Source organism: Salmo trutta, chromosome 1 (assembly GCF_901001165.1).
Source record: "Salmo trutta chromosome 1, fSalTru1.1, whole genome shotgun sequence".
Classification (NCBI taxonomy): Eukaryota; Metazoa; Chordata; class Actinopteri; order Salmoniformes; family Salmonidae; genus Salmo; species Salmo trutta.
In genome coordinates this window covers 74,121,821-74,142,723 of record NC_042957.1, presented here as the reverse complement: position 1 = coordinate 74,142,723, position 20,903 = coordinate 74,121,821, and the positions used below count along the sequence as shown (strand labels likewise).

Below are 20,903 nucleotides of genomic sequence, written 5' to 3'. Positions count from 1 at the left end.
CCATTTCTTCTAGTAAAATAAGGCATCTTGTGACTAATGAGCACCCTTTCACTGAAGCGAAGCATACTCTATTCTCTTGTCCAACTGTTTGATAGTACTCATACTTCTACAAAGAGAACCTGGCTTGATTGAATTAGATGGCAACAGAAATACATGAAGACAGTATTACCAGCATATTCAGCTCAGGCCCGTCCGGGTCTTCCTGTTGAAAGTACGCCTCTGCTTTCTTGAGTCGGTGAACACAGGCTAGATAGTCAGAAAGTCTTCCTGTAGGCCTTGGCAAAGAAACACATGTACAAAATTATGTATTTCATTCTAAAATGATCAGTCATGTATTTGACACAAATATGACTATTCTCCCTGTCCTTCTCCCTTGATCCATACTAAACCTCTATTAACAAATCATACCGAACGTCTATTAACAGAACATCATACTGAACCTAAATTAACAGAACATCAGTAGTACTCTTTTCACTCTCTCGTTTCTTCCCAAAACAAACTGTGCTGGCTTGGATCATTGTCCTTTTCCAGTATAATTCCAGCAACTAAATGTAACCCAACCAGGCCAGTGCAGGCCAACTCCACACAGTATTGTGAATAGGGTATACGAGGTCAAATATGGGGCTTGTGTGAGTGTGTGTGTTTGTGTCATCGTTCTCCCTACTCTCACCCCTGTATGATGACCTTGTCTGTGTCTCGGACGGCTTGGTAATGGCTGATGGCATCATCCAGGTAGAATAATGTCTTCTGCATTGTCCCCTTCAGCTGCAGTAGGTTCTGTGTGCTGTCGTGCATGGGAATGACCGAGTTCTCCAGGTGCTCCAAACGGCCCTCCAACGATGAGAGAAGGGACACCTAGGACACCACACCTTGAGCTCCACTGTCTCACGTTAAAGCTTGCATAGAACTGAAGCTATCTTAATAAGACATGGCATTTGAACTCTACTTCATTTGCAATTCAATACATTAACTCACCAATACGTTTTAGCTAATAATATTCTGTAAGAAGTGCAGGAACTCAAGTAGTAGCACATTTGAGGTGTGGTACTCAGTTCCAGTGAGTTCCTGCCTAAGTCAAACACTGATTTAATTAATATCTGTGACACAGTAACGTTAGTTGGACACAAGTCAGGTAGCTAACAGTTAGCCAGCTAGCTTATGTAAGAGGATTCAAGTTCTCTTTGCTTTCAGATTTAGCTTACCATGCCTTTAGTCAGCTGTTCACTTCTTTTGAGGCTGTCGCTAACGAATGTCAGCAGATCTTGATCCTTGAGAAGAAAACGGATTGGTAGCTAGCTAGTTTAATCTAATTTGGCTAACGTTAGCTCTTCCTACAGCGAATACTATTGTCCCATTTAATGAGGCTACAGTGAGTTCTCATACAAATAGTCAAAACGTTAATAGTAAGTCTACTTACTACTCTAGCAAGCAATGTCATATAATTATCAGGACAGACATGTCAAGGGTTCACTAGCCATTGTGTGGTCTGAATGACACCCTAACCCAGGCGTGTTACTAGCAAGCTACAGCTGCTAACGTTAGTCCTAGTTCATGGATGATAACGTTACAGTCGCTAACGTTAGCAAATCAAGTTAACTAGCCAGCGAGCCTAACGTTACCCGTTTGAGCTTCTCCTCAATCTTCTCTCTCCACAAATATGGTTCATCTCTCGCAGTCATTCTGATAACAATTCCCTTCTTAGGTATAATTTTACTATTTTATTGTCAAGCATTTGTAAAACAGTTCACCCCCTGCCAGTTAAATTAGTTAGCCAACTGAACTACAGATAAAAGGGTTGTTGACGGTTGGTCAAGTGGCTTCTGCTTCTTTGCGCCAAACTTCCAAGGACAAATTCCATTGGCTTGGCTTGGCTTGGCTTGGCTTGGCTTGGCTTGGCTGCATTAGTGTGGACATTTTTTTGCATCATATTATTACAACTCACTTGACACACACTTTTAAAAAAAATTCATTTCACCCAGACATTTTATGTAAATATAACATTTACAAATGTCTTATATTACAATCAGCAGTTATCAATCATTAACTAGGTTGAATTTGAATATTTAGCAGGAAAACAAATTAAACAAACATACAAAGAAACCTAGTAGTATCTTAGTTTTCTACTACAGTTTGTAGGACTCTGTATTAAACAACCCTGTGCCCTCAGAATAGAGAGATGCCTTCCACCTGTTCAACAGGAATTAAGAAAAATAACAGTAGCCTATGCCTCAGTTAATGCAAGGCAAGATCCTCTTGATAACATAAAATATTACATTAGCAGAAATGCTAATGTTTCTTCTCTCTGCACATCCACCTCTAGGGTCCCTGTTTGGCCATTTCCTATATAAACAAAACAAACATGAATGTTTAGATGGCAGAAATATCATATAACTATATTATCACAGACAAAAGTAGTCCATGTTGCAACTGAAGCCGATCTCAAATGGGAAATACAATTGTAGTCTAAATGAAAAATGAGTTGGTGTTTATTATCTTCCGAATTGCTACCTATGAGCTGAAATGTCTAATATGATCTGTTTTTAAATAACAACTATATACCTGTTTGAAGAACTGGCTGCCAAGGTAGTTGGTTGCCATGCTCCTCAAGTTGGTCTTCCCGCCTACTTTGCATCGCACATATCCATACAGGTTGGCCCACTGCAAGGCCACACCCATGATCACCACTGCCTGCAAGGGGACATGACATAAAAATGCAATGCGTTGTGATTATTTATGTTTCTTTGAGAACCCAAAACTATGCTTGTATCTGTTTAAGTTCAAATCATATAGCTAGCTTCATACTAGGTTTGACATATTAATTATCCAGTAGGAAAATAGAGATGTCTAAATTCAAATGGAGAAAGGAAAGGTACTGAACCCACCAGCCACTTAAACTTGAAGGAGAAGAGAGTACTGAACACAAAGATGACCCAGAGGACTGGACACACAACCAGACCCAGCCAGAAGATCTGTGATTCAGAGTTGGTTGGAACTTTTCTACTGGTTGCCTACAGAGAGAGTTGGGAAAAATAAGCACATGATGATGTTCTACAGAAGTCTTAGTTGTTGCAATTCTTTGAGATGCAGACTCTGTGCTTTGTTTAATTGATTGATTGAACAGTTTGATTTTCTATATACCGTTTTTTGGGGTGGGTGCAATTTTCATAAGCCCGCTTGGATTTCCAAACTCACCTTGTTGTTCATCTGCACTGTTTGTCTTTCACTTGCATTTTGTGGGTGCGAATAAATAAACGAAAACTAAACTAATATACAGGCACAACTACAACTCCACTCAGCCTGTTACCAACCCTTAGTAACCTTCTGGGAGAAGAAAAAAATGGTGTTTGACCAGATACAATGCTATTTTACAGTAAAAAAAAAATTGTCTGAGAGAAATTGATAAAAAAGATTGTGGGGGCTGTTTTGTTAGACTTCAGTGCGGCTTTTGACATTATTGATCATAGTCGGCTGCTGGAAAAACGTATGTGTTATGGCTTTACACTCCCTGCTACATTGTGGATAAAGAGTTACTTGTCTAACAGAACAGAGGCTTTAATGGAAGCCTCTCCAACATAATCCAAGTAGAATCAGGAATTCCCCAGGGCAGCTGTTTTTGCCCCTTACTTTTTTCAAACTTTATTAATGACATGCTGCTGACTTTGAGTAAAGCCAGTGTGTCTATGTAAGAGGATGACTCAACACTATACACGTCAGCTACTACGGCGACTGAAATTACTGCAACACTTAACAAAGAGCTGCAGCTAGTTTCAGAATGGGTGGCAAGGAATAACTTGGTCCTAAATATTTCCAAAACTAAAAGCATTGTATTTGGGACAAATCAACCCTTAAACCTCAACTAAATCTTGTAATGAATAATGTGGAAATTGACCAAGTTGAGGTGACTAAACTGCTTGCAATAACCCTGGATTGTAAACTGTCATGGTCAAAACATATTGATACAACAGTAGCTAAGATGGGGAGAAGTCTGTCCATAATAAAGTGCTGTTCTGCCTTAACAACACTATCAACAAGGCAGCTCCTACAGGCCTTAGTTTTGTCACACCTGGACTACTGTTCAATAGTGTGGTCAGGTGCCACGAGGGACTTTGGAAAATTACAATTGGCTCAGAACAGGGCAGCATGGCTGGCCCTTGGACATACATGGGGAGCTAACATTAATGATATGCATGTAAATCTCTCATGGCTCAAAGTGCGTGAGAGGTTGACTTCATTACTACTTGTTTTCGTAAGAAGTGTTGACAAGCTGAATGTACCGATCTTTGTTTAAACTACTAGCACACAGCTCAGACACCCATGCATACACGGAAGAAGAAAAAAAATGTATGAAATGTATGCATTCACTGTAAGTCTCTCTGTAAATCTCTCTGGATAAGAGCGTCTGCTAAATGACTAAAATGTAAATGTAATATAAATGTAATACCCCACAAGACATGCCACCAGAGGTCTCTTCACAATCCCCAAGTCCAGAACAGACTATGGGAGGCGCACAGTACTACATAGAGCCATGACTACATGGAACTCTATTCCACAACAGGTAACTCATGCAGGCAGTAGAATCAGACGTATTTTTTTTAAATAGATAAAAATACACCTTATGGAACAGCGGGGACTGTGAAGAGACACACAAATCAACAGACACACGCATACAAGTACTAGCACACACGTATATTGTAATATGCTATTATATATTTTGTATTGTAGATATGTAGTGGTTATATGATGACTGTTTTATCTTTTGTTTTATATGCCAGTGCCTTAATGTGTTTGGACCCCTGGCAGAGTAATGGGGAGCCGTAATAAATACAAATACAGTCATGGACTATACTGCAACCGTACTGGTCTGGACTCAAACACCCAGTGGCTCTGTCCATCCTCATCCACCTGGTTCCACCACCTGAGGCCCACCATCAACCTGCCAGACACATTCTGAGAAAGAAACACAATGGGATCACTCACCAACTAGACCTATAAAACACAAACTTTTACCCTTTTCACACTACTCTGTCAAGCTGTGCTGTACTAGCCTGGCCTGGTTACACATCCAACATAGTTGCTGGAAACATGTGGGAAAGGGCAATGTGAAAATAAATTATCCAGGCCAACACAATAGTGTGAAAAGGGTATCACCAAATTTACGTTGTACCACATCAAACTGTTAGAACCCACCCACCTTGACTGTCCAGAAGTCACATGAAAGGAGGAGGATGATGGTGACCATACAGACGATGAAGCTACTGCTCAGGATTTCACACAGTAGGTAGACTAAGATGGCACTGGTGCGGAAGAAGAGATGGAAGAACGTGGCCAGGGGATGCCTAAAACAAGAGCAGGTTTTGATCACACACGAGAGAGAGTTCACATTTACAGCAAAACAACATCTCTTGTTCTGGTAGGTCAGAATAGCTGATATGGGTTGAAATGAACATATCCGTTTGCTCTGTTATTCCTCATCAATAGTGAATCAACTTCCAAACGCACTTGATTTCTGATTTCTTCTGTCTGGTGGCGGTGGGGGCATCATCGTCGTCGTCACCAAAGAGTGGAGCATCTGCCTCCTGTGAATCCTTTCAAGAAAGAAATTAGCTGTGAGGCTCATTTTGAGGTGGCTAACGTTACTTAGATAGCTACTACTGTACAGCTAACTAAATGACATGACAGTGAGTGACACACTAATTAGATGGCTCTGGGGTAATTTGTGCATTCTAGCTAAATATTTCGGGTTTAAAACCATAAAATCTTTGTATCTATTCAAATAATTGCATAAAAACGTAGCTAGCTAAAAGAACAAGTGAAGTTAAGTGAGCAAGCTAGCTAACAGTTAGCTAGTAAGGCAACACAAAGTTAGCCATCGTTAGCTAAGAAAAACGCCATGAGAGCAACTTGAACAGTAAAGCGTTACCAGGCATAGTGTCATCAATAACTAAAGACATAAAACAACTTATTTGTTTGAAAATAGTAAGAGATCTCACCAGTCTCATCATCTTTGACACTCACTTCCGGATGACGTGTAGGTAAACAACAAACATGCTTGTATGAAGGACCCCACTCATGGGTGCAGAATACCTTGCCCGATTGCAACTTTGTAAAAATCTGAACCAGAGATTTGAAAATCTAATGTAATGTGAAATGGGATATCACTAATTGTATACATTCATTTATTAATTCATAAAAAATATATTCATGGCGATATCTTTACCTCAACTTGAATATAACTTACTGCTTGTGATTAGTCTGATCATTTTCAGGTCTTTCATTTTTAATGGTTTAATTTCATACCCACCTTGATCTGCAAATCGTTTCAACCCCAAGAAAAGGAATCCACCACCAATATGTATAGCGCCCACATGACCCTATATCAGAGGTGCGTTCAATTGTTGCAGAACGGTTAGTTCTGAACAACACGTTTCCCCAAAACGTTCTTGAACAGACTTTGAGGTATGTTTGCGCCAATGACCGTAAATATGAAGGTTTGCTTCCATTTGGTGGGTGTGGCTTGAAGCAATGAGTGACGTTTTTAAAGGGCAGTGGCCATGCGGACAGCACAACCTCCTCATATTTTTCAACTGGTCGTTCAGTACAGAAATGTTTCCGTTCAATTCAATACTGAACGCAGCCCAGGGTTTCTCAAACTCGGTCCTATGTGCACATTTAGTTTTTTGCCCTAGCGCTACAAAGCTGATTAAGTTAATCAACGTTTGATGATGAGTTGGTTATTTTAATCAGCTGTGTAGTGCTAGTGCAAAAACCAAAATGTGCACACAGGAAGGACCCAGGACCGAGTTTGGGAAACCCTGCCTTAAATGACTGGTCGCAATCAAGGGAGTATATGGGAACAGAGTTTGACAAATCTTTTTTTTTTAACATAGAATGTTTAGATTTAACACTGATGAGTTCCCAATGACTTTTCTTTATTTCAATTCCACTGCTGGTCACAAGAAACATCACTATAGCAGCTTTGACTTTTACTGTAGATGCAATTTTTTTTTAACAGTATAGTTTTCACCATACAGTTTTTAGGCATAAAGGCTATGAAAAGGTGTAGGCCTAAATCAAATCACTTTTCTTTCATAGAGACATCTACACTGTTATTTTGGGGCATTATGGCTGCGGCTGCAGCAGCAGTTAATCTTTGACCAAGCTGGTGACCAGCCGGTAAAGATGAGTGTCTACCAGAGCTCATCAACTTCATAATCTGGGAACCTGTGCACTCACTCCCTCATGTGACAGTCACACTGTCAGAGACAAAGGTCACCCCGTAGTCCACTTCTGTCACAAGCATTCAGGATGCCAAAAACACCAGACGTGTTTCTTCTCCTCGGTCTCTGTCTGTTTGGGGCAGCTGACGCCCTGTACAAGCAGTGGATACCCGACACTAACTATGAAAACAAGACCAACTGGGACAAAGGGTCCGTGCCCTGCGGTAACGACATAGTGCAGTTCTCGGCTCAGAGGAAAGTGTCTGTGTACGTGGAGACGGTCCACTCCGTCCAGGAGATGCGGCTACCGGTGGACGGAGAGTTCATCCTTCCCTCGGGGGGCGGCTTCATGGTCAGTAATGGAGGGGACCCCGGTTGCGGGGCGGGCGTTACCGCCCAGTTCAAAGATGCAGAGTCTCTGCAGTGGTTCGACCCGGCGCTGTGGCAGGCGGCAGAGTCTTTAGACGACCTGGAGAAAGGTCGCTTCCTGTTCTCGGTACACGAGGAGAGCGTTCCCTGCCAGTATGACAACGTGTTGTTCCGCGCTGGCTCCTCGTTCCGCGTGGACACCACCTCCAACCAGCCCAGTGTCCCTGTCCAGAGTGTGTCCATTCTGGGGAAGAAGTTCAGCAGCAGCTCCGAGTTCACCCATTATCTGGGGTCACACTCTGGCCGGCTGCAGTTCTACGGAACCTCATCCCCCAGCGTTGGGGCTTCTGGCTGCAGTGATGCCTCTGGCTGCGACTGTGGGAACTCTGCGAATCACAACAGGATCTGTGGCACTGTGACATGCGCTCCTATGAGCTGTAAGAAGCCACTGTACCCCACGGGACACTGCTGTGATGTGTGCGGCGCCATCGTCACCATCCAGTATTCCCCAGGCTTCAACCTTGAGTCTTATCGGAATCGACTGCAGCACCTCTTCCTTGGTCTGCCCTCGTACCAGTCCATTCAGCTAGGCATGTCTAAGGTGCTCAAATCTCAGTATTTCCTCGGGGTGATCCCATGTGCGGCTGCAGCCGAGATCCAGATCGTGCTCCTGGATGGGGAGTCTGGTCCGGTGGCAGAGGCCCTGGCTCGGGACATATTGAAGGACGTCCAAGCCCAAGGCTCAAACCTGGGCATAACCGGGGCTGAGTTCCAGGCCTCTTCTGGGGCTACCAGTGGTGACGGGGCAGGGGACAACGCAGGAGTTGTGGTTGGAGCCGTGTTCGGGGTCCTGATAGTAGTCGTTGGTCTTCCCCTCCTGGCTGTCCTCTTCCGCAGAGGCGTCATTAAAATGCCAACCATGCCCAAAATCTCCATCCCTTCTCTGAGCAGCTTAAGGAGAAGCCAGGACGAGATAGGGGACTTCACGGACCACGGCTTTGAAAACCCCATCTTCGACAAGCCCACCATGATGCCCGAAGTACCCGGTATCTATGGGACTGAAGCCGCCAACTCCATCTCCCTGACGCCGTCAGGTGTGCATTTTGTTAATCCCGTGTATGATGAGAACGAGACCTCAATCGATTTCCCTGCCTGAGACTGTGTGTCATGGTATCTGTAAATATTTTGTGCACATTCTTCTGAGAATAATTTCTTACGTGTTTTAATATATCTGAAAAGTAAAAATAATATGTTTCATGCTTAAATTCAAATGAAGTATTAGGTATTTTAAAAGGTCAAGCAATTCATATTTGTAAATCAATTCTGAAAAGATTTTACAAAAGCTTTGTCACATTGTTAATATGATTTACTTTGGATTGATCATTGACACAACAATGAAAGACACCCCTTGAACTCATCTTGGTAGTTAGTACTCAGCACAATGTCAAATAAACATAGTATGTTTTTGCCAATGAAAGACCAATCATAGCATTTAGCAAGTCAGTCACTTGCTAACCTGTTCCAATAAAAACGGCAGTTAAAAAGTTATTACTCAATCCCTCAGTGTCATGTTTTGTTCTTTATCAAATCAAATGATATTTGTCACATGTGCCGAATACAACAGGTCCAGACCTTACCGTGAAATGCTTACTTACAACAACGAACAATGTAGTTCAAGAAATAGAGTTAAGAAAATATTTACTAAATAAACTAAAGTAAAAAGTAAAATAAAAAGTAACACAATAAAATGACATAACAATAACGAGGCTATATACAGGGGGTACCGGTACCGAGACAATGTGCGGAGGCTACAGGTTAGTCGAGGTCATTTTGTACATAGATAATAAACAGCCAGTAGCAGCAGTGTAAAAACAAAGTCCGGGTGGCTATTTGATTAATTGTTCAGCCGTCTTCTAGCTTGGGGGTAGAAGCTGTTAAGGAGCCTTTTGGACCTAGACTTGGCACTCCAGTACCGCTTGCCGTGCGATAGTAGAGAGAACAGTCTATGAGCTGGGTGACTGGAGTCTGGAGAATTTTTTGGGCCTTCCTCTGACACCGCCTAGTATATAGGTCCTGGATGAGTGCAGACACCCCCTGTAAAGTCCCTGTCTGTTGTCTTGTGATACTTGATGCTGTGTCCTGTTAAATAAGTACAGTATCACTCACTTAAGGCAACTGCTTATGAATAGAATAGATACTTTATTGTATTTGTGAGAAACAGAAATGTGTACTGGTCCACCTCTCTAACCTAACTACACTACTGCAGTCAAAGTATTATGATTCCAGAGTGACAGGAGCTGATGTTGCCATGGGAGTGATGGGGGTGGCAGGCAGAGTTGAGCTCTTCATTAGTGGGGGGTCCTTAGGACCGACCAATAACACCACATTGTCCTTCTTTGAGAGCCAGACAGTAGGATACAAGGGCTCCATGAACTCAGCCTTGTACCTGTAGAGGAGTGTCATAGCGACGTCAGTCACACCATAGAAAGATAATGAGCCTGAGTCAAAGTCGATGTAGACGCCGATCCTCGTGAACACACTTGTGGCTTCCACGACCGCCTCCATATCAGCATGCCAAGTGGAAAAGCTCCGCCCCTCCCTTCCGAGGCTCCACGAGAAGTCATTTCCTGTGATGCAGCTGCCTCTCTCCATGCCTTTCCGGTCGATGCTCTTGTAGGTGAGTCCCACGTGCACGCCCTCCCCACTCAGCTCTGCCTCAAAGTAGTGTCGGCCCAGGTAGAGGCTCTCTGAGGTCATCACCTGGCGCCAGTACTCAAAGCGTTCGGGCGTGTCTGGGTACCTGTGCTGCCAGGGCGTGGTGTTGGTCACCTTCCTGTCGTCTTCGGTTAGTCTCAGGAACATGTGGACAGTGTCTGGGTCAAAGGTCAGACTGCTGGCATCTGCCAAGTAGACACATTTAATTGAATAAACTTTATTAATCGTCAGAGGGGAAAATGGATTTGTCGCCAGCACAGGACACATGCAGGGACAATACAAACACATACATACTTATTCAAAGGCTACCTACGTCGCTATAATACACGTGAAAGGTTACACCAAGTCAGGCTATTTCTCAAAAGGGTTAGCTCATTGTGAAGAGCACTAGCTATGCAAATCAAATTAGAAATGTTTGCTAATGCAATAAAAAAATACATCTTACACTTGAGGAAGTCGTCTCGCGTCTCAGGCTCAGGCAGTGAAAAAGACTTTGACATCTTGGGATGGACCATGGTTGTAATGCCCAGTTTCTCTGTAGGTCAGTGTAGGAGAAAGGGAAGTTATCCTTCAGGTAATACATAGAGTACTCTCTATAATACAATGCATTGGGAAGACTATGGATATTTATCCAACCATCATTTAACTTTTATTTAGCTAAGTCACTGGGAGCATATTCTCTTTTACAATAACAACTTGGGTTGTTTTCATTATGTCATGAAACAGCATATGTCAACAAAAAAACAAACAAAGGAAAATGAGCAGTTTTTCAGGCTTCTATAGTTTTGTTCTGTTTTGTGCCTAATGAACACAGCCCTGGTTAAAATGTGTACACTCATCACCAGTCCTGCAGATGTCCTTCAGTTTGTCCCTGTAGGTAGCCTTGAGCTGGTCACACAGTTCCTGGGTGGACTCAGTGAGCAGGCAGCTGAAGGAGGCCAGGCGATCTGTGAGGCCGACATAGAGCCCAGGCAAACAGACATCCACCGCCCCCGTCTTCCACTCTGAGTATTCCTACATTCACCAGCAGGAGGAGCCACTCACAATACTGTCACACTACTAAGACAGGTATATCTGCTTCCCAAATGACACCCTATGCCCTTTATAGTGCACTACTGGTGCTCCATCACAGCATGTAAAGTAATGTACTATAAAGTAGTGCACTATATGGGAACTAGGGTGACATTTGGGATGCACAATAGGGTCCCTTCCAGAAATAACCCCAAACCTCTACCCCTGAGACATTTCAGATAGGTTAAAGCAATATGGTAGTATTGCTTTCCCTTGAATAGGCTTGGTGGGTTCTTGGCTATACTGTTAATACCTATCAAATCCTTTCAAAATCTAAATGAAGTGTCTATGGTAAGCAGTGGAGGCTGGTGGGAGGAGCTATAGGAGGACGGGCTAATTCTAATGGCTGGAATGGAATCAATGTAAAGTATCAAACACATCAAACATATGGAAACCCTTAACTTCCATTCCAGTCATTACAATGAGCCCTTCCTCCTATAGCTCCTCCCACCTGTCACTTCCCTCACACTGTGGACACTGTCAACACACTGACTGCCACAATAAACATTGTGGTGACTTAACTGTACATTACAAAATCGCTGACCGAGACGAGTCAAAATTACTGACCGAGACAATATTTAACAGATCATAGGGGAAACTGAGGCAAAGGGTAAGAGGGACATGGTTCCTATATTAGTCCTCTCAGGATAGGGCTCAGAATGATTTCCAAACAGGCATTTCCAAACACCGCAGTATGATGCAGGATGTACCATCAACCTATAAAATACATGTAAATCTACAGTGCCTTCAGAAACTATTCTCACCCCTTGACTTTTTCCACATTGTGTTGTGTTACAGCCTGAATTTACAATGGATTCAAGTTCGATTCTTTTGTCACTGGCCTACACACAACACCCCATAATATCAAAGTGGAATTATGTTTTTCAAACTTTTTACAAATTAATTAAACATTTTAAGCTGAAATGTCTTGTCAATAAATATTCAACGCAGTATATACCATCAACCAATGGATAAGGGCGTCTGCTAAATGACTTAAATGTAAATGTAAATGTAATGTAAAAATAAATAAAATACCTCTCACAGTATCATGACAGAGACTTGAAAGCAGCAGGTTGATATTGTGCTTTTCAGCAACAACACTAGCTGCATGCGCTCTGTTTCATTTCATGTGTGACACTCACCACAGATTGGGCTCAATTCAATTTAAATTCAGTCGGTTCATTTTCATCAATGCTTTCCTACACATTCCAGTTTAATTCCTGAATTGACGGAATTGAAATTGAATTAAGGCCAATCCTCTCTGGTGTACTCTAAAGTTGCCCCGGCCTAGATGCTGATCTTGGGTCAGTTTAGCATTTTTCCCACTAATGGTTAAGGTTGGAGGAGATCCAAGGTCTGTACATAGGATACATTTCACCCCAGGGCCCCAGTCTCTCACCTGCAGGAAGTCTATGTCCCTCTTGTTCCTGAAGAGTCTCTCCACTCTGGCCAGGGTCTTCTTCAGCTCTTGGCTCTTCTGCTCCAGGTGGGCCTGGATGCCCTCGGCCTGACTAAGTGCCTGCCTCTGCTCCCCCTCCAGAACCTCCGTGGCCCTCCTCCGGGCCTCTTCTACGGCCCCTTGCAGCAGGTAGAACTGCTGCTCCATCACAGTACGTACCCCTGCCACCGAGCTCTGGGGAGAAAAAGATGGAGAGAATATGTGATTAAGAGAAAGAGGAGGAATGGAGAAGTACTTTGTAAATGTGTATCAGCTGTATGTTTCGAGGTTCATTAAGATCAGAGACGATGTTATAAGTGATAAATGAGCAATAGGCGAACGTGGGGAAAGAATGTATGGAGAGAACGTGTGACATGCTTTTTTTTAAAGGAGAGTAGGTGGTGCTTAGTTGTATCAGCTGTGTGTTTAAGGTTCATTAAGGTCAGAGGAAATGGTAAAAGTAATGCGGGTGTAGTGAAAAATTACTTTTCAGTGGCGTACCTCTATGGATGCAGTGTTGCTCTGTAGCTTGCCAATGGCATTCTCTGCCACTGAGACGGTCTTCATAATCTCCCCTTGTTTCTTCTGCAGCTCTGTCTATAGACGATAATTCGCATGCGCACACACACACACACACACACACACACACACACACACACACACACACACACACACACACACACACACACACACACACACACACACACATATTCAGGGCTCTGTTTCTTAAAGAGTACCATGTGATGGGACCAATGCCAGGTTACCAGCACAGCCCATGGGAAATGTATTTGCTTTATTTACTACAGTAGCTTTGAGAGAGGGCAACCTACTGGAACAGAACAATGGGCAGTCTGTACGTATCACATGTCACACAGAATGTTTCTTATCACAGAGAAACTTACTAATTTGCCTGGAGACTCCCTATCCTATGCTCCCTACATCGTGTCCTGGATCACTAGACAATACTGACACTAAAAAGAGGAGTTTTGGACTTCAAAACAACAACATGTGGGTCGTTCCACAAACCCGGTGCCTTTTGAGAAGTGTAACTTGGTATAAAAAAAGTTTGGTTTTACCAAATTTTAACATTCTGTCAGAAATAACTTAATACAAAACTAGTTTTCCCATCTCAAGAGGTTACAAAAAAAGACAACAGGAAGTACCTATGAAAGGGGCAATCAGCAGTTGCTGAAGCAATTTTTTTTACCTATAAACTAATTATATGTACCCATTGATTCTTGAAGAATATAACTTAGAAATGTTTCATTAGCTTAGTTCAACTGTCATACCCCATCAGAACCCAAAATATAAGTGTGTTTTACTGCAATGTTTGTAAACAAAGTAAATGTAAACACACTATTTAGCCTCAAAACATGTTTAAAACTATAATTTTCATATCATTGATGGTCAGTCCTTTCATCCATAGCTCTGTCTATGAATTTGAGAGTGGTTTTATTTCTCCAGGCCCATCCTTCAGCTTTGTACCGAAACAGGGGCGGGGAAAACACTTTATTATTGTTTCAACTGCTGAGTGCCAAATAAGGCAACAGAGTTGAACGTAACCGGGTAGACGATTTCCTCTTGAATAGTTTCACCATATTAAATCGAGAGTTCAGTTCACGTAACAGGGTTGACCTTAAAATGAGGGACCGACATAAAGTAATCATTAATCACATGAAATAAATAATCATCTCCAGACAAGACTTTGTTAACAACATAACCAGGGCTTTACAATGATGCTGAATGTTGGGGTTAAGTGGGTTCAAATCTTCCCAGAAGCCACAGCGGGTGCAAGGAGTGACATGTCAAAATTGTGAATTTTGGCACTTTAACAAATCGTTTTTCATATTAATCTGCCGTGGACAGATTCATGTGATTCAACTTTTGCGAGAATTTCCCTTCTGGGTAATCAAGATTATATTCATATTAAAGATTTATTGAATTCTCCATGTGGTCTATATTAAAGGACACTTCATTTAATATAACAAGCTTTCAAAATGTAATATTGGTGCACAATTTCTACTTAAAATATCAAAGGGATGCAAAAGGCAGTGTTTTCGTGGAACGACCCAAAACAACATGTCCATGCCAGAAAAAAGGGATCACTCATACAGTTATCACCCACTGTCTGTGAAATGTGTGTTGTGTGTCTGTATGTAACAGTGGAGGCTGGTGGAGGGAGAAAGGGGAGGACGGGCTCAGCCATTACAAAGAATCCAGTCCTCCCTATTTCTCGCTCCACTAGCCTCCACTGGTAAAATATAAATGTTACCAATACCTGGATCTGTCTTCGAGCCTCCTCTACAGGTACAGTACTGTGCCCCAGATGCCCCTGTCCCTCACACTCGCAGCACACACACACACCGCAGCCGTCCGTCAGGCAGTATAGTTCAAGCGGTAGCCGGTGCTCCTCACAGGTGCGACACTCGATGTCCTGTAAGGGCTCCACCAGTCGGTGATTCTGGAACCTCTGGTTCTCCAGGTGGGGTCTGAGGTGGGCCTCGCAGTACGACACCAGGCAGGTGAGGCAGGACTTCTGGGCCCGGCGCGGGATCTCGATGCAGGAGTCACACAGCACATCTTCTGGGGTGACAGTAAACCCGCTAGAGTTTGTCTGGGGCTGGGTGTTCTTCCCTGGCTTATCGTGCGTTGTTGTTGGGTCCTCTTGTTCTTGGTTCTGAGGCTGGGTGTTCTCCCCTGGCTTATCGTGCGTTGTTGTTGGGTCCTCTTGTTCCTGGTTCTGAGGCTGGGTGTTCTCCCCTGGCTTATCGTGCGTTATTGTTGGTTCCTCTTGTTTCTGGTTCTGAGGCTGGGTGTTCTCCCCTGGCTTATCGTGTGTTCTTATTGGGTCCTCTTGTTCCTGGTTCTGAGGCTGGGTGTTCTCCCCTGGCTTATCGTGCGTTGTTGTTGGGTCCTCTTGTTCCTGGTTCTGAGGCTGGGTGTTCTCCCCTGGCTTATCGTGTGTTCTTATTGGGTCCTCTTGTTCCTGGTTCTGAGGCTGGGTGTTCTCCCCTGGCTTATCGTGCGTTGTTGTTGGGTCTTCTTGTTCCTGGTTCTGAGGCTGGGTGTTCTTCCCTGGCTTATTGTGCGTTCTTATTGGGTCCTCTTGTTCCTGGTTTAGGTTCAGGTCCCACATGTTCATCATGGATGTGGTGACATCTTTGCTTCCAGTTGTGGGATGACTCTCTTCTGTATTCTCTTCATTCTTGATGATGAGGGTCTCCATGTTCTCTTTCTCTGGTTTGTGGATGTCCTGTGTGATGCTGGTGTGCCAAGACACAGTACCTCCCTCACTCTCTCCTCTCTACTTCAGGCTGCAGGGTGTGACCGCTGGGCCTCTGTCTGGGCCTCTGTCTGGGTCTCTGTCTGGGTCTCTGTCTGGGTCTCTGTCTGGGCCTCTGTCTGGGCCTCTGTCTGGGCCTCTGTCTGGGTCTCTGTCTGGGTCTCTGTCTGGGTCTCTGTCTGGGTCTCTGTCTGGGCCTCTGTCTGGGCCTCTGTCTGGGTCTCTGTCTGGGTCTCTGTCTGGGTCTTTGTCTGGGTCTGAACAGGCAGACAGTGCAGATCTTTCCTCACGTCTTAGTCTATCATGACATCCTATACAGGCCTCACTACTCTTATAATTCCTTTTCTCTCGCTCAGTAAGTCGCTTTCTCTCTCTCTCTCAAAAACACTTTCTCGCTCTCTGTCTGTTTCTCTCTCACCGTCTCTCACCCTAACTCTCACACACTAAGAGTGTCTGTCTGTTTCTCTGTAAGTCTCTCCTCTCTAACTCTCTGTCCAGCTCCCTAACTCAAGATAAATCAGTGAGAAGACAAGAGCAGAACTGAGGACCGCGCCTTAATAACTTTATCCGTGTGAGTCAGCGGCAGAGGCAGGAGCCTCCTCTTGTTACACTCCTCCCTTCTCTCTCTCTCTCTCTCTCCTTTTCTCACTCTCTCCTTCCTCATTCAGTTGGGTTCAGGGAAGGCTGAGTTGGTTTGAGTGGAGAGAAGGGGGAAGTGGGTATTGAGGGCAAGGAATGTGGAGATCTGTTTTAACAGGACAAATACAATATAAGCACCCCCAAAATGATTCTTATTATTATGAATCATGAAATCATTAATGTACAGCCACACTCCCTCATAGGACATCCCAGACGTGGCAATTCCAAAGCTGTTATCTAATAATAGCGTTTCATAGAAAAAAAAATGTTGTATCAACAAAGATGATCTGGGTCAGCTGAGATGACTGTCTTCTGCAATATAATCTGTGAAAACTGGAATGTCAACATCCTGCAGAAACCTGTATCTCTGAAAAGTTAGCTTTTCAGGAGTCATCACAATGTGTTTGGAATGACTGGTCCTACAGTAAAGTTATTATATATTCACAGTAGATGAAGGAGAATAACTAACAGACTGACATACATTGAGATAAAAGGTTTTTCAGATGCTGTTATGGTTGACATGATCACAGAAGAGTCATCCAGTGTCTGGAGATACTGTATCACTACTGTAATGCAAAGTTAAGGAAGTCAAGGAACCACAGTGACCAGGCCTTACCTAGTGTTTCCTTCTGATTAAAGAAAGGGATGTTTCTAGACAACATTATTTTCCCGCCGCACCCTAACTTCCTGCGACTATTTATAACCATACTCCAACTTATCTTACAATAATGTAGTGAGAAACTGGGAACAGAATTATTTTGACATTTTGGAAATCTAACACACATTAGTCTTTCATTTACATATCGGGGAGGGGCTAGGTTAAGCCTGACTAATTTGCTCTGTTTCACTTTAGTTAAAATGGAATAATTCAGTTTAGACCCAGACTTGGCTAGATTCAATATAAACAGGAAATGTAAACAGGAAGTAGATTGTCTGGATATAGAGCCATTGTAAACAATGAGAGTAAGTCTGGCATAGAAAAAGAATTATAGAACATTGAATGGGAATGTCTGAAGTCAGGTACAATGACCGGTTATGACCAAAAGTCCAAGCTCATGTTGTGATCCAGTTAGTTCTAATTTAATGTACACTTGGAAAATGACTCAATAATATCCTTGATTGACAAAACAGTCCTTAGCTACTGTGCACATATTAATCAGTGGGAACGATCTTGGGCCTCTGACTATCAGTTTACTTAAATGACCCATAACCTCTGACCCCCCCCATTGTTTCCCCTATCCCTCTTCCGACTTCCCAATTTTCATTTTTCTGGAAGTGTGCTCTAGTTTATTTCTCTTCAAGGATTTAAAACTGAGGGTTGGCATCATTAATTTTGTGAAAATGCATTTACATGCATGAGGAGTGCACAATTGCACACGTCGAGGGAAAGGACAGAGAATCGGGATGCAGGTTGACGAAGTTAATGAGAATTACTCCCAGGCCTGTTGGGTGCAGGGTGAAGTTGCTCCTAGTCGCTCCCCCAACAATGGTTAAGGTTAGAATTGTAGTGGGGGTAGCTGATCCTAGACCCTGGAGCGGCCTGCCTCAGTCAGAGTCCTGTCTGTTGCAGCTTCACATTCACAATGCAGAGAAAGACATATTAGTATATTTGTTTATTTAAAAACACTGTTTGAGTCTTTAAAAAAATGAGGCATTCACTGTGGGCATTGTTTAGGTTTCAAGTGCATCTGATAAAATCAAACACCAAAACCAATGACACATACAATATTATTGGGAAGACTTCGTCACGTGATCAGAACAGAGACATACAGAACATACCATAGACATACTGTGCAGACTGAAGACTACAATGATGGTTAAAGAGGAAATAGACAACTTTTAGCCTCTATGGGTGCTCTTCAGACAAAATGGGTCCTTTAATCTAAATGGACAGAAATAGTTTCCAGAAATGACATCATTGTACAGAAAGAGGCACATGTCTCCATAACCATGAGAAAAAGCAGAACATATTACACTCCTAAAACTCAAGACTTGTGTAGTTTCATGAAATGGATTAAAGTAATATCCAGTGTTCCAGGTTTCTACGAAATAGGACCTATAATGAATTACAACATAATGAGTGAATATACTTTTCCTTCCCAAATGTTTTAATTAAATATGTTAAAAAGCAGCTTTTCTGTGTTGGAATGGTGCGGCCGTACCCCAACAAGAAAACGGTGTGGCCATATACTGATCATTAAAAATAGGAATGCTAGTAGACCGCTGATTGGCCAGCTCATCCTGCTTAGGAGGATGACATCATCCTCTATGAGGAAATAGCAAGCATTTTTTAAACGGTCTGTTTGAGGTGGGGTTTTAAGTCTTTTTTTTCTCAAATGTATGCTTTGGCCACAAATACGAGTATAGGATGAGTCAACAACATTATTTGGGTATGAGTTAAACAGAATATGAACTTTTAAAAGTGAGATTGTCACTGGACAGTTACTTTAGCATCATACCAAACAAACATATGTAACCATACAGCTAACCTTCAAGCCAACATTTGACGAATTAGTAACTAAACTTCCATAGTGTAGTGTAACATGGTTAATTATGTGATCAACATGACAACATTGTAAATCAAAACCTCATGGGGGTAGACCTATATGCTGGACATCTACATACTGTATCAGAAAATCATCAGCAAAAATAACTATGACAATGGATTTAACTGTGTGTGACTTTTACCTATGGAAACATTAAATAATCCACTCAGTACGCGTTTAGTTGACCATTCTCACATAGCGTCAACTTTCAATGAAAAAAAGCAATTGGCCTCCTTTATCAGTGAACCAAACTGAAAGTGGTTGACCTGGCATACTGTGTGTAAACAAATGTACTGGTACAAAATGGAACAATGCATAGCAAACTGAATGACCCGAGCCAAACCAATCAACGGGTACAAAAAAATGCCTTGATAGCAGAGAACTGGTAATGTACAGATAATGGTAATATTGTAGCGAATTGGAGAGGCAGCCTGACTGTGACTCGTAACCATCCTACAAATTTGATACATTATCACCATCAACATCAACAATGGAAGTATCTATACAAAACTATGGATTTCAGACCTTGGCTGGGATTCTACGGAAGGTGTGTTATAGCACTCATTATACAGCCGACAATGTGCTTTTTAAAGGCATTTTCCCAGAAGTTCGGAGATCGCATTCATTGTAAAAGCTGTGTATGCAGGCTAAAGAGTAAATGACCTTTAAAAACCTGTTATGGTGCACTGCGCTAAAACGTGTCTTGTACTGAATCCCGGCCTATGTCTAATGGATTATTAAACAAATACAAACAATTGACCATATGCTCATGTATGTAAAAATCCTGTCTTTAACAAATGCACTGACACCAGGAGCACAGTCTCAGGGGATGGTAGTATGGTACTTAACATGCCCCATGTACTGACACCAGGAACACAGTCTCAGGGGATGGTAGTACGGTACTTAACATGCCCCATGTACTGACACCAGGAACACAGTCTCAGGGGATGGTAGTATGGTACTTAACATGCCCCATGTACTGACACCAGGAGCACAGTCTCAGGGGATGGTAGTACGGTACTTAACATGCCCCATGTACTGACACCAGGAGCACAGTCTCAGGGGATGGTAGTACGGTACTTAACATGCCCCATGTACTGACACCAGGAGCAGTCTCAGGGGATGGTAGTATGGTATCTAACATGCCCCATGTACTGACACCAGGAGCACAGTCTCAGGGGATGGTAGTACGGTACTTAACATGCCCCATGTACTGACACCAGGAGCACAGTCTCAGGGGATGGTAGTACGGTACTTAACATGCCCCATGTACTGACACCAGGAACACAGTCTCAGGGGATGGTAGTACGGTACTTAACATGCCCCATGTACTGACACCAGGAGCACAGTCTCAGGGGATGGTAGTACGGTACTTAACATGCCCCATGTACTGACACCAGGAACATAGTCTCAGGGGATGGTAGTACGGTACTTAACATGCCCCATGTACTGACACCAGGAGCACAGTCTCAGGGGATGGTAGTACGGTACTTAACATGCCCCATGTACTGACACCAGGAACACAGTCTCAGGGGATGGTAGTACGGTACTTAACATGCCCCATGTACTGACACCAGGAGCACAGTCTCAGGGGATGGTAGTATGGTACCTAACATGCCCCACAG

General features: G+C 43.0%; 4 protein-coding genes across 7 annotated transcripts in view; 1 reads left to right on the top strand and 3 right to left on the bottom strand.

Moving 5' to 3' along the window:
- The window catches only part of LOC115207488 (exocyst complex component 7), a 36,745-nt gene extending 35,027 nt beyond the window's left edge, over positions 1-1,718 (bottom strand). For all 3 annotated transcript variants that reach the window (XR_003881018.1, XM_029774592.1, XM_029774601.1), the window contains exons 1-4: positions 1,620-1,718; positions 1,203-1,268; positions 671-855; positions 170-275 (exon numbers count right to left, since the gene is read on the bottom strand). Coding sequence is in view for 2 of the 3 variants with exons in the window: in XM_029774592.1 (XP_029630452.1) it covers positions 170-275; positions 671-855; positions 1,203-1,268; positions 1,620-1,679 (417 nt within the window). In the remaining variant the exon portion in view is untranslated. The remainder of the gene's footprint in view (positions 1-169; positions 276-670; positions 856-1,202; positions 1,269-1,619) is intronic.
- LOC115207509 (Golgi apparatus membrane protein TVP23 homolog B) lies at positions 1,706-6,444 on the bottom strand. Of its 2 annotated transcripts, XM_029774627.1 has the most exons (8): positions 6,302-6,444; positions 5,991-6,111; positions 5,500-5,585; positions 5,192-5,336; positions 4,858-4,947; positions 2,883-3,008; positions 2,560-2,688; positions 1,706-2,340 (listed from the first exon to the last, which is right to left on the bottom strand). In XM_029774627.1, exons 2-8 carry the CDS (start codon positions 6,000-6,002, stop codon positions 2,317-2,319), a joined length of 612 nt encoding a protein of 203 aa, XP_029630487.1. In that variant the 5' UTR covers positions 6,003-6,111; positions 6,302-6,444; the 3' UTR covers positions 1,706-2,316. The 2 variants fall into 2 exon arrangements, with proteins under 2 accessions (XP_029630487.1, XP_029630497.1); XM_029774637.1 differs by lacking the exon at positions 6,302-6,444 and having other exon boundaries at positions 5,991-6,129.
- Positions 6,445-6,980: 536 nt separating this feature from the next.
- Positions 6,981-9,142, top strand: LOC115207481 (protein amnionless). The gene has a single exon (XM_029774578.1). The coding sequence runs from the start codon at positions 7,306-7,308 to the stop codon at positions 8,740-8,742; it is 1,437 nt and encodes a 478-aa protein (XP_029630438.1). The 5' UTR covers positions 6,981-7,305; the 3' UTR covers positions 8,743-9,142.
- Positions 9,143-9,765: 623 nt separating this feature from the next.
- Positions 9,766-16,246, bottom strand: LOC115207474 (tripartite motif-containing protein 16). The gene is made up of 6 exons (XM_029774565.1): positions 15,089-16,246; positions 13,312-13,407; positions 12,772-13,005; positions 11,144-11,315; positions 10,747-10,836; positions 9,766-10,486 (listed from the first exon to the last, which is right to left on the bottom strand). The coding sequence occupies exons 1-6, from the start codon at positions 16,034-16,036 to the stop codon at positions 9,861-9,863; spliced, it is 2,166 nt and encodes a 721-aa protein (XP_029630425.1). The 5' UTR covers positions 16,037-16,246; the 3' UTR covers positions 9,766-9,860.
- Between the last annotated feature and the right edge of the window lie 4,657 nt (positions 16,247-20,903).

Coding starts and splice junctions, on each gene's coding strand:
- LOC115207509 (XM_029774627.1), bottom strand. Junction 3,009..4,857: donor GGGTGTTTGAGTCCAGACCA/GTACGGTTGCAG, acceptor CTCTCTCTGTAG/GCAACCAGTAGAAAAGTTCC. Junction 2,689..2,882: donor CCTTCAAGTTTAAGTGGCTG/GTGGGTTCAGTA, acceptor GTCCCCTTGCAG/GCAGTGGTGATCATGGGTGT.
- LOC115207481 (XM_029774578.1), top strand. CDS start 7,306: ATGCCAAAAACACCAGACGTGTTTCTTCTCCTCGGTCTCTGTCTGTTT.
- LOC115207474 (XM_029774565.1), bottom strand. CDS start 16,036: ATGGAGACCCTCATCATCAAGAATGAAGAGAATACAGAAGAGAGTCAT. Junction 13,408..15,088: donor AGGCTCGAAGACAGATCCAG/GTATTGGTAACA, acceptor TATCGTCTATAG/ACAGAGCTGCAGAAGAAACA. Junction 11,316..12,771: donor GGGACATAGACTTCCTGCAG/GTGAGAGACTGG, acceptor TGGTGAATGTAG/GAATACTCAGAGTGGAAGAC.